At 40.5% G+C, this 13117-nt stretch overlaps 2 protein-coding genes across 4 annotated transcripts in view; one reads left to right on the forward strand and one right to left on the reverse strand.

Moving 5' to 3' along the window:
• ULK4 (unc-51 like kinase 4) overlaps nucleotides 1-5820 on the forward strand; it is a 417484-nt gene extending 411664 nt beyond the window's left edge. The window contains exon 38 of the mRNA XM_043508874.1: nucleotides 4147-5820. Coding sequence (XP_043364809.1) covers nucleotides 4147-4210 — 64 coding nt within the window. The 3' untranslated portion in view covers nucleotides 4211-5820. The remainder of the gene's footprint in view (nucleotides 1-4146) is intronic.
• A 2260-nt stretch (nucleotides 5821-8080) lies between these two features.
• CTNNB1 (catenin beta 1) overlaps nucleotides 8081-13117 on the reverse strand; it is a 32696-nt gene continuing 27659 nt past the window's right edge. For 2 of the 3 annotated variants that reach the window (XM_038388580.2, XM_043508872.1), the window contains 2 exons: nucleotides 10120-10180; nucleotides 9118-9337 (listed from right to left, as the gene is read on the reverse strand). In XM_038388580.2, the coding sequence (XP_038244508.1) occupies nucleotides 9129-9337; nucleotides 10120-10180 (270 nt within the window). In that variant the 3' untranslated portion in view covers nucleotides 9118-9128. Of the gene's footprint in view, nucleotides 8851-9117; nucleotides 9338-10119; nucleotides 10181-13117 lie in introns of those variants that run through there. The other variant, XM_043508873.1, reaches the window with a different exon arrangement.

The raw sequence follows: 13117 nt of genomic DNA on the forward strand, positions 1-13117 counted from the left end.
CCAGATACTGGTTTATTGTTCCCCCATACCATGTACTGGAAGCACAACATGGCTTTGTGCCCTTTCTCAAAGTAATTGTGGTGGTAAAAGCAAGATCCTTTCAAAAGCACAGCTGAGGAGGAGAAGAAATATTCTTCTAAGAATGCCAAATGTCTTTCAACTAAGACTTAAAACTGAGGTCCTGACCACTTCTGAAAAGTATCTTGGCATTCTTTGTAAGAATAGAGGTGTTAATCCCAGTGGCCTGGTCAAATCCCAACACTCTACCTACCTAATTCCCCTTACACTCTCAAATGGACATTTGTTCTCTTTCCCTTAAAATGTTGTTCATTGTTGCTGTGAACTACTAGGCTGCATTTCACTACATGGGATCCATTTTCCCCAGCAAAGTTTATAGATGATTTTTTTGCAATGCTTTGGGAATCTTCCTGGTGTCCTTTGTGCACATAAATACAAGCTTTGTATGAGTCAATGTTGTCGGCACTGTTCAGGAGTGGAGTTATGAAAATTGGCCTCAACTCTATTGTAGTGTAAGTTGTATTATTTTTTTGGAAGGGGGGGAGATGTTTGGGGAAATGTAACAACCACTGGTACCATGATGGAGGGGTTTGTGAAGCTGTGGGATAGAAATGGTGTGGAGAAGGAGACAGAACTTACCATAAATCAAGTTTTCAGAAATCTGCTTTCCCTCTTATGCATTCAAGTGCTGAGTTGCATTTCCTATCATCAACTACATTACCAGAGCAAAATAAAATAGGAGATCCCCCTAAAAGAGACACTAGCACCATCAGCTAAAAGACAGTGAGAAGTTCTTAAAACTCCTCTTCAGTCTTTGCTGTAGCATTTTTTAGTTAACTAAGGAATTACAATTCACTCCTTTAACCCTTTCTAATCTTTGTCTTGGCTTCCTCTAATTGTTTACAGTTTTAAGCTTTCTTTACACAAGAAACCAGACACAACTGTTTATTTAGGGCCCTCCTCAGTGCTCCTTGCTCCAGCACTATGCCCATTGGGCTAAATCCTAAGGAGCATAGAAGCTCCTACCCAGCCTGACCAATCCCAAGGATGGTCAAACTGGCATTGTTGTTGTGGAGCAGCTCCTCAGCTGCCCCATGGTTTAGCACTGCAGCAGTCACAACAGATCAATGGGAGCTCATGGAAATGAAGTCCTCTCCCTGTCCTCTGTGGAATTTGCTTCTCTGGGACCCTTGAGGCTAATGCTGTCTTGTCTAGACTAAGTTTCTACAACTGAGATTCTCAGGCCCTTCCTGTTGCTCCACCTGTGGGCTCTAAACCCCTTCAAAAATGGTGTTTTTGAGTCTAGGGGGTTCTGCAGTCTCTTCTGTATAGGTTCCCTCATTCCCAAAATGTTTGCCAGTGCTTAATAAAGTTGGCACCAGCTTCTCAACCAAACCATTCATTGAAACCTCCAAGCTCCTTCTGCCCAGCTGGGCTGTGCATCAAACTGGAAGCATTTCAGAGAAAGCTACCACTAATGCCCTGGACTTTGCCTTTTTTCTAATAGTCTAAATGTAGGTGCCAGACTTCTATATTTATGTATGAGATTTAGCTGATATAAGAATGCTTCTGCCTTTCAATTTCATAAAGACTGGTTGTAGTCCTTTACTAAATCTCCCACTATAGTGGAGGGAATGAGAGAGGCCTCAACAGAACAACATGTATGTCATGTTTAAATAGAGAGCTCTGTCCTGCTGCCTCACAGAAACCTCAAAGCAGTTTTGCCAATCCCCTTTGCTGCTACCTCCTTGATCAGTCAGGGAGACCAGCCACAGAATTCATTTCGCACTTCAAGATTGTGCTCTTTTGCTACTCACTTTTCCAATACAGATAATGAATTAATTTAAAGAAAGATGTTCAAGTAATAAGGCTTCTGCTTTATACTGCTGCTCAGTAAGAAACTCTTTCTAAAAGGAAAAGTACAGATCAACAGTGTGGTCTATTACATGTTCTTAGTCATTCAGTTGATGCATGTCACAAGGTGAAGCCAAGGAACCAATGAATCTGTATTGACACGCTTTTACAGGGCAGGAAAAACTAAAGGTCAACTGCAAAACTAAGGTTGAAACTACAGTAAACAATTGTCAGACACATAGATGAATGTAATTTGTTGGGGCAGAGTCAACATGGGTTTTATAAAGGGAAATCATGTCTCACCCATCTACTAATTGAGGGGGGGAGTCAAACATGTGGACAAGGGGGATCCAGTGGATATAGTGTACTTGGAGTTTCAGAAAGCCATTGACAAGGTCCCTCACCAAAGGCTCTTAAGCAAAGTAAGCCATCCTGATGATTCTCTCATGGATCAGTAATTGGTTAAAAGACAGGAAACAAAAGATAGGAATAAATGGTCAGGTTTCAGAAGGGAGAGAGGTAAATTGTGGTGTCCCCCAGGGGTCTGTACTGGGACCAATCCTAGTCAATATATTCATAAGTGATCTGGAAAAAGGGGCAAACAGTGCGGTGGCAACATTTACAGATGATACAAAATTGCTCAAGATAATTAAGTCCCAGGCAGACTGTGAAGAGCTACAAAATGATCTCTCAAAACTGGGTGACTGGGCAATGAAATGGCAGATGAAATTCAATGTTGATAAATGCAAAGTAATGCACATTGGAAAACAATTTCAACTACACATATATATATATATATATATATATATATATATAAAAAATGTGGTCTAAATTGGCTGTTGCCACTCAAGAAAGATCTCGGAGTCATTGTGGATAGTAATCTGAAGCTATCCACTCAATGTGCAGCGGCAGTCAAAAAAGCTAACACAATGTTTGGAATCATTAAGAAAGAGCTAATAAGACAGAAAATATCATATTGCCTCTATATGAATCCATGGTATGCCCCCATCTTGAATACTGCATGCAGATATGGTTGCCCCATCTCCAAAAAGATATATTGGACTTGGAAAAGGTTCCGAAAAGGGCAACAAAAATTATTAGGGGTATGGAACAGCTGCCATATGAGGCGAGATGAATAAGACTGGGACTTTTCAGGTTGGAAAAGAGATGAGTAAGGGGGGATATGATAGAGGTCTATAAAATCATGACTGGTGTGGAGAAAGTAAAACAAGGAAGTGTTATTTACTCCTTCTCATAACACAAGAACCAGGAGGCACCAAATGAAATTAACAGGCAGCAGGTTTAAAACAAACAAAAGTATTTTTTTCCCCCCCACACAATGCAGTGAACCTGTGGAACTCTTTGCCTGGGGGCATTGTGAAGGCCAATACTATAACAAGGTTCAAAAAAAGAACTAGGTAAGTTCATGGAGGATAGCTCCATCAATAGCTATTAGTCAGGATAGGCAGGGATGGTGGCCCTAGCCTGTTTGCCAGAAGCTGGGAATGGGTGATGGGATGGATCACTTGATGATTACCTGTTCGGTTCATTCCCTCTGAAGCATCTGGCATTGACCCGTCAGGAGCTAGGATACTGGGCAAGATAGACCTTTGGTCTGACCCCGTATGGCCATTCTTATGTTCTAAGGTCAAGATAGCCCATAGTTGCAGTAATTGTTTCACGAGGCCAGCAGTGCTCTGTGTGGAGTGAACACCCAGTCCCAGGTTGGAAAATTATTAGCAGACGAGAGGTAGCAAACCACTGCACTCACTGATGGAGGCAGTGAATTGGGTCTGAAAAGTGCAGTGCTATGTACAGCTAGGGCAATTCTGCCTTTCCTGTAGCAGGTTAAAAAAAAAAAAAAAAAAAAAAAAGATACTTCAGCAGAGTTGCTTCCATCTGCTGACAGACTCAATCTACCCCACAAGGAATGTGCATTGAAAAGAAAACAAAGATGAGATATTTTTCCACTAAACTGTTGAAGAAAATGTAATTACTTGCATCTTCCCTTTTTCAGAGTGAGACTTAGCAGGGCACCAAGCAAGCAGTTCTGTAAACATGAACTCAAGGGATCACAATGATACGCACAATTTGCTACATGTTGAAATATCCACAGTATCCTAACAGAAAATTGGTTTACACAGGAGTTATCCAAAGTGGATTCCCTCCTCAGGCACTTTCCAGCACAAGGGAAAGTTTCATGTGTAGGACAACTACAGAATTTAGATGAGGTGTTTTACCTTGAAGATTACTGTCTGTTTTCTTCTTTCCCAGCTCCCATGCCGATATTGCTGTTGCTTCCTTGGCTTTTGAAATTCTTAGAACAGTTGGATGCTAAGAGATCAAGGCTACCAGATCAATCATCACTCCACAGTCCTGACAATGCATAAAACACTGGCATGGTGAATTCCTCAGTCTTGTTTTAGGATGTTTTTGAATGAATGTTGTCCTAATTTGATAAGAAAACTATTGTGTATGTATTTACTTTCTTAGCTAATTCATTTAAAAGGAAAAAGTGGGGAAAACTTGCTTTTAAAAGAATGGAGCATTTATCCATTATCTTGCTTACATTAGCACAACCTATGGTTTGAGGGGATTTTTTTTTTTTAAGTGTCCTACAGCCACATTTTGAAGATTAGAAAAATTTCATTTCTTAATTTCACATGTTTAGGGAAGAAGCATTTTTCATTCCACCTGAATTGTAGTACATTTTCAAAGTTTTTGATCAGAAATAGAATGCCTTAGCTGATGATCCTCATTTGAAACAATCTATAACAAACTGTAGAAAACTTTTGCATATGTAAAGATTTCTGAAGTGCTTTGCAAATGTTAATGACTCAATCTGAAAACACTGCAGGGAGTTGGTATCATCCCCTTTTACAGATGAAAAATGAGCAGAGAGACAGATTTCCAAATGTCCCACAGAAAGTCTGGGATGGAGCCAGGAACAGAACCCAAATCTTCTGGCACTAGTCAGGTAGTTTAAAGGCAATTTGCAAAACCAAATACAGTGTTCTGGTTAAAAGGATACCATAAATGACTTTGCACTTCTATATTGCAGTGATTTTTGGTTAACAATTGCCTTACACACAAGTCAACCTGTGGCACTTTTCTTAAACTATTTTGATATACTTCAGTATGATCCAGATTATGTTTTGTCTAAGGAAAATACTGTTAATTAAAAAATTTCAAACTGAGACAGACCAAGCTACCTCCCTCACTCTTACTTAATTTTTCCACATAGTTGTGCTCCTTTTAACACATTTGCCACAGTAGCGATTATAAAATTACAAAATTAGCATTCATTTCACAGGAGGATTAAATGCCTACTCTGCCATTTGCCTGCAAAAGTAAAGCAGGAGGACAGCTACTGAATTTAGATAAGACAGTGCAGCTTGCTGATAACCGTTTTTTTCATTAGCAGTCCCCATACTGATATTGTTTCTTGGTTTTGAAATTCTGAGTTAGACATGAAAAGATCAATGCAAGTATCACACCATACACATTGAAATCACTTTAACAATAGCTTGTTTACAATGGCAGAAACTGTTAAAAAATATTGCATAAGTCACTAGATTTGCTTTTAGTCTAGTTCCTATTTAAGTGACTGGAAGTCCTTCACAAGGTACATGGTGACTACTGACTGAATAGCTAGCCATAGTGCTTCATTAGTCTATGCCATTCCCAGTGCCTCACAGGGTATCCTTAAACTAGTGCATGTACATTTGAAGCCCAGCCTCGTTTTCTAAATGACAGGTATGCATGCTCTAGCAGGCTGCCATGATATGTATAGGTTGCATTAAGTGGCTAGCACTTGAAAAAACTGACTTGTTAGGTACCTATTATGTTTCACTGGGCAGCTCCTGTATTTGTGCTGATTTCTCATCACTTTAGTGCAACTGATTTACTAGAATGAACCCTACAGTAGAGTTTTTTTAACCTATGCTATTTTAGATGGGTATTAAACAATTCTATAGAAAAAGTTATTTTCAAACCATCTGATCAGACCTTACACTAATGTGCACTGGGCTCAAGTTTGCTGCCTCTACAGGCTCAAATATGTTTTCAAGGTGGTGATTGCAAGCTAGGGCTCAAAGGAATGGCTTTTTTCTTCATCTCAATCATATTGAGTTGTTTTACTGCTGAAGCCCACACTAGATGCTCCCAAGTGCAGGGTTTGACTCCTAATTTCCATGGTTTTGGAGCAGGTCCTGATACAACCTTAAATGCAGCTTGCTAGTTGACCCCACCTTTTTAAATCTCTCTCTCCTTTAGCATACCACAGAGGCTGGCTTGCTGCCCTCACAGGAGCTGTAGCTACCAGGAACCAGAAATTGTGACACTGAAGCATATCCTGACCCCCTACGGGGGTAATAGGTAGTAACATTCTTCAGTAAATTGCCTGTTTTATCTCTGCTTAAAAGTAAGTTGCCAACAGCAACCCTTCATATTTAATTGCAATCAACTGGAGGAAATCTGTTCAAAACACATTACCTCATGGTCCTGAGTGGCTACAATACCAGCATTCCATCAGCAGGTCTGCCTACTACTGTCTTCCTTTCCTGATAGTGGATAAATTATACATCTCAACCTACCCGAAGGTGACAGCTACCCTCTTGACAAGGACTTGAAGGCATCCACTGTCAAAGGCACAAGCTTTCACTGCTTGCATTAAAGAGCTAGACTCACAAAGGGGATGTTTGTGACTGCTTTCTGGTCAACACACATCCTCTGTAAATTACCCCTGAAAAGTGTTGACAGACTAGTTAGTTTTAGAAAGGAATGGGGGGGGGGGGGAACCACACATACCATGCCTCAGTTTAGGTCAATGGCAAACTATGGGGTTGAAACTCTGCAAACACCTTAGCTTAGACTTGTCCCTGAGCTATGGGCTTGCTAGCCCCCTTGTCATTTTGCAGTGTGTTGCCATCCATGGCTCTGGGAGAAGTGTGCTCCTAGTAGCTAGTAATTAATTACCCATCCAATCAAAAGCAAGCTTATTACCAGTACAGGTAGTAGCCTAAACTCTAGCTTTAATTAAAATGAGTAATAGTTTACACTTAACTCACTTGTGGGGAGGATGCATACCCTTAGTAAGAGTGACTCACAGGTTTATGAATACAGGTGTTTGAGTAAGATCTGATCTAACTTTCTGTACCCTGAGCAAGATGGGAGGTGTTTTCAGTGTAAACTTATTTTGCTGACTCCACAATGGGAAGGGAAAAAAGTACACACTTTAGGAGGTGGGGTGGGGTGGGTGGGAGTTCTTACGTGTGTGCTGTTGATGGAAGTGGTGCCTGATTTTGAGAACTGACAGGATAGCAGAGGACACAGCCTGTTGCAGTAGTGCAAAGCAGTGAGGCATCTGATGGGAAAATATTTCAAAAAAAAAAAGTTTACTGCCTGCTTTGTTTAAAAATATTTAGAAAAAAGTAAACCAAAATCTGTAAAAAAAAAACTTTAGTGGAGCAAGTAGCTCTGAAATCTGCTTCCTCTTATGGTAGATCAAGGCAGAGGCATAAATAGGCCACAGCTCTCTTCCCCCTTGAATGAGAGCACTCATGCTCTACAGTTCATGAATTTTTTCATACAGCATTAATATCATCCCTATTAGATACTTGCTTCTTCATGTAGGTGATCTATATTCTCTGAAAACAGTGCAGAAGTGGCAAAGCCAGGTTTAGGCACAGGCCAAAAGTTTATGGGGCTGGTTCTTAAGTTTAGGCCATTGACACAGGTTGTTCATTTAGCAGCATTGTACCTTTGTAACACCAAGCACATGAATTACAGATTCCATTTCTAGAGCAAAGCAATTAAAAAACCCACTAAAGCCAGAGGTGATTGGATACTTGTTTCAGGGTTGATGACAGTGTTAAGTATATACAGGTATCAAGATCAGTAAGCAGTGGTAAGTTAACTCAGAGGGGAGTACTGCAAATAGTTTGCTTAGTCACACTATAATAATTCTGCTAAAAAGAAAAAAATCTCCATGATTTGGTCAGCAGCACAGGTTCTTCTAAACTGAGGAGACTATTGAAGTTGCTTTATTTTTTGACTGCAGTTCGCTCCTGTTTGATTTGTGCCATGCTACCCTTCCCTATGCAAAATACTCAAATTGCTGTATGAAGTTAGTTTTGGAGGGAAAAAAAAATCACCCTGCAGATATAAGCGATCTATTTCCCATTTCAAATAATCTGAGACAGCTGAGTGAATTAAAAGTTTACTTTAATTCTTTAACTGCTTTTGCTCATAAAGCATCTGTATCACAGCAGGCTACAATAACTTTGGGATAAAAGGCAACTGGTAAACTGTCCAATACAAGATTCCAAACAAACAGTTCTTACTGGCCCCTACCCAGACACATCCCAGATAAAGTTTTTGATCAAAAACATGAAATAGATCCACCTGCTTATTTTAAGCATATTAAAAAGGAAACTAATTGGACCATTTCTATTTCTCTATTTTTATACAAAAAGGCTACACAATGTTACTTTATTCAGAATACAATTAGTGATTATGAATTAGTGTTCTACACCATTACTCGATCCTTAAAAGTTAGAAACTGCTGTAGCATATTCACTATAACTTAACACTACAAGAGACTTTAAAAAAAAATCCTAACAGTTACAGCAAAAAGAAAAGTCTAGTCTACGTTCAAAAGCAAGCAAGGTCAGTACCATTACAGAGGTTTAAAAAAAAAATTATTTTTTTTTTTAAACAAGCAAGGCTAAGGTTTGATAAATTCCATCTTGTGATTCTTTCTTGTGCATTCTTCATTTCTGAGCCACTCCCAAAATCCATTTGTATTATTACTCCTCGACCAAAAAGGACCAGAACAAAAAGTTTACTTCAATTGTTCCCATAGGAAACTCAGCTTGGTTAGTGTGTCAGGCACTTTCTGAGATACTAGCCCACCCCTCGAGCCCTCTCAGCAACGCTACAGGCCAATCACAATGCAAGTTCATTCAGATGATACAGCTGTGTAGGAAGAAAAACAAGGACCTGTCAGTGCTGTAGAGTTATTTGCCCACATGTTAAGATTGCATAAAGCTGGAGCACAAGACACTGAAGTTAATCACTTCCACACTTCACAGCAGGAGTCAGTTCAAGTGCATAGAAAGTATGAGCTTCAACGTACTCCAAGTTCAGTATTTTGATAGGAGTTGGACCCATTTAAGCCATTCCCTCCCTGCCAACCAAGTCCTCAGTTCAGAAGGTTGTTTTATTCAAGTTTGAGCTTCTTACCTAAGGACGATTTACAGGTCAGTATCGAACCAGGCCAACTGATTACTGTCACCTGGAGGCAGCCCATCCATAAGATCCTGGGCATGTCCCAGATCTGGCAGCCCATCAACTGGGTAGTCAGCACCAGGGTGGTGGCCACCCATTTCATGCTCCATCATAGGGTCCATACCCAAGGCATCCTGACCATATCCGCCAGAGTGGAAAGAACGGTAGCTAGGATCTAAGAGTTAAGGGTGGCGGGGGGGGGGAAACAGAATGTTAACAGATGTTAGATGCATCAAAAGCTGCAAATATCAGGGTGAGAAGATCATTGTAGCAATCTAGTTTCTTCTAGTTCAGCCCAGCTGAACACAAATTTATTGCCTGGTCTAATACCCATCCGACTGAATGAGACAGCTTTTCAGTGTGGCTCTGCAGACAAAGCATACTGCAGTCAAAAGCATGAGTAAATTCCAGCCAAGCCAATAGTCTGCATAAACAGTACTGAAACCCAACACAGCAATACTGCAAGAGAACAAGCCTGCTAACTGCAGATTTGCTTCTTAGGTTGCTAGTCAAAATGGCTCACAATCCTTAAAACAGACATAATAGCGTTCTTCAAATCTGTAGACTGCCAGGTACAAACACCACGCTTTGTTTTAAAGGAAAAACTGCAGTTTAATTCATATTTAGAGTAAATGGGAATGTTCAGAAATACCCAGTGTTGTTACTCTTAATAGAGAAGATGCTCATTGAGACTCCCCGGCACAAGGACCTCCAATTTTCTGTTTAAGAGATAATACAAATCCTCTCTGAACGGGACTTAGAATGTTGCAAAGCTAGTTATTACTTGCTATTCAAGATCGCAGTTTCCCATCTGACTGCCAATTTGTAGTCTTGAAGTGAAGTGATTTGCTTTTCTCAACTTGCATCTCCTGTATTACTTGCAGTTCTCCTTTAAAGGTACTGAATTTAGCCAGGCTTACGTTTTATTAGAAAGTGAGGGAAATGGAACAGACATACCATCTGGACGGTATCCAAGAGGCTCTCCCTGGGCACCAATATCAAGTCCAAGATCTGCAGTCTAAAGATGTGGAGTGTGAAAAGCAAGAAAGGAGGGAGAGTTAAAATTTCAGTGACAGTGACATGAGTTGTACCACATGTAGGCAGTTATTTTAGACCCAATATTTAGGTTTAGTTTTACAAACCTGATATCTCACTGTAAGCTGGATTTCAGACAGACACTTCTGTATTTACCACAAATCCTACAGCATAGCTTTATTTGGAACCAGAAAAAGTTTACAAACCCTATAATTTGAGGGCCATAAGGGCTTGTCTATGCTACAGAGTTAGTGGTATAACAGTGGTGCCACAGCACTCTGCATAGTGTAGATTCACACTACAGAAACAAAAAGGATTCTTCCACTATGTAACAACTCCATCTCCCTGAGCAACAGCAGCTATGTCATCACAAGAAAGCCAAGGTTGATGGAGACAATGTCTACACTGAGGGTTTAGGCTGGCATAACTGCAGTGCTCGGGGGGAGGTACTACACTCCTTAGCAACATAGCTAAGTCAACTTAAGTACAGACCATGCTGAAGATAGACCTTTAACAGCCCAAAAAAACAAAAAAAAAAAGCTACCCCACACGCTGTTTGGACCACCTATGAATAAGATCCACTATAGAAGAATGCAATGACCTGCAGATTTTATAGTATTTGGTTAGAGAGGTCTGCAAACAGAAGAGGTTATTGTTCATTAAAGTAGTAATCATTCAGTGGTTTAAGCCAGAGGTTCTCGAACTGGTCTGTGAGCTCCATTCAGGTGGTCCATGGATAGTTCCCTCTAAGGTGCATGCCTGGATCGCCGCACAAGAGAATGGAGGGAATGCCTAGACCCTGGAGAAAATTCACATGTAAGGGGAGAAGATCTAGGGTGGGGGGGAATTTGGGACATGCAAGGCTGTGCCAGCCAGAGGAAAAAAAAGGGACTCCCTGACCACAGCAGCCCGAGTTGGGGCTGGGAAGGAGAGGGATGGGTCTCTCCCCAGCAGCTGGAGCTGGGGAAGGACCCATCCCTCTCCTTCCCAACCCCAACTCAGGGGCTGCTGCGGTCAGGGAGAGGGCCCATCCATCACATTAGAAAGCTAAGACTACAGATATTAAAATGAGTTGTGTTTTTATTTGTACAAGAAAAGTGGTGTGTTTTTTTTTTTTTAAAAAGTGTTTTTATCCAAAGTGCTTTACAACAATACAAACAACATTTGGAAAGATCATTAAGTGGTCCACTGAGAGACTCAGCAATTTTTAAAGTGGTCCATGAAAAGAAAAGTTTAAGAACCACTGCTCTAATCCATAAGATCCTGAGTGGCCACTCAAGTTTATCCTATACCAGCACCACAGAAGAGCCTTATCTGATTTTGTCCCTTCTCCTTACAGAGGGAGCAGTAAGGAGCAACTGCAGTATAAAGCATCTCCTTTACTGCAGGTTCAGTGTTGTTTCTCCTTTGTTCCAGCCTTGGGCACTGTATTGCTCTGAAAAAAATGTCTTGTAGGCAGTACCATCTTGAGAACCTTCAGAGCTTCTTCAGGACCATTCATGCTCCCCTGTCCTTAAACAGTCAAGTGCTATATACTTTGAGGCCAGGTAACAAAAGTCATTGGTGTTATACCTAGAAGCTACTCATTTGAAACCCCAGATATTTAAGTGGATCAGGAAATGTCTAGGAAGACGTGATCAGATTTATTTTTTTTTTTTATTTCTTTATTGCTTGTGGACTGCTCTGTGCTAACCCCAGATGCTTTTGTTTTGCTTATAAGCTGGACTTCAAGAAACTATTATTGATGCTTAACCATCTTAGTTGCTCTTTTTAAAAATCTAGCAATATTATTGCCTAAGTTTCCAGATGTGTTTACTTTTTTTTTTTTAAACAAAATTGGATGCATGTCCTAAGAGGTTTTTGCACATGTTTAATTATCTGGTGGCAACAGCTGATTTCTTTGTCAGCTCTTCCAGGATGGGGGAGGACTTGAGGGTACCCCACAGGAAGGAATTCCCAAATGAACCTTCCTGGGTTTGATGGGGTTTTGCACTTGGGCGGTGGCAGCATCTACCAATCCAAGGTCAGAGAGAAAAAAAAAAAAAACTTTCAAGGTTACAGCTTAATACAAGGCTGGAGTGGCAAGCATTAATTTTTAGTGTCTTTGCAGGCCATCACCTTCTGTACTCGAAGTTCCAGACCGGGGGGCGGGGGGGAAATCAGCCTTAGCAGCAACAACCACTGCTATGAAGAACCCCAAGATAAGGAACTTTAACATGCCACTCACTTATTGTTCTGAACAAGCACTACACCAGCCAAAAGCCTTTAAAATAGAGAATGTGTATGGGTGAAACTGTTCTATTTGTAACACTATTTAGATGATGCGTGTTACTTTGTGACTGAACACTCATCTCAGTCTTTTGTTAAGTAAATAATCCAGAAGACACCAGTTAGAGGAGAACTACAGCTACATTTTTACATTAATTACCAGATCTAAATTGTGCAATTTCATCTTGTTAGGGGCACGGCATTTAAAAAAAAAACAAAAACAAAAAAAAAACAAAACAGTCAATAAGTATGCCCAGCATGGCCAAATTGTTGCAGCTTATACAGTTGGCAGAAGCAGTTTTGCCAATAAGTTACTTGACCTAAACCACGAAATAGAATAGACCAAGAAAGGAATTATATAAACAGGTAAAGATTTTTTTCTCCCCCCTAAAACAAACATGTACAGAGGCCTTTAGAATCTGGTCTGACAATATCCCTTCAAGGTATACCTAGAGAAGCAAAGACTTAGTCAGTTGCTTCATTGTTGTTGTAACAGTTTCTTTTGAGAAACACTAAATACCATAACTAGGTCAAGTTTGTTTATTGGGATGGGGCAGGGGGGAGAGGAGAGAGATCAGGCCAAGTCACTCTGGATATGGGGGGGGGGGGGGAAGAGAGAGAGAAAGGAGAGAACCAGTTCCAGCTTGAGGAG

The sequence above is a fragment of the Dermochelys coriacea genome, chromosome 2 (assembly GCF_009764565.3).
Source record: "Dermochelys coriacea isolate rDerCor1 chromosome 2, rDerCor1.pri.v4, whole genome shotgun sequence".
NCBI classification, from domain to species: Eukaryota; Metazoa; Chordata; order Testudines; family Dermochelyidae; genus Dermochelys; species Dermochelys coriacea.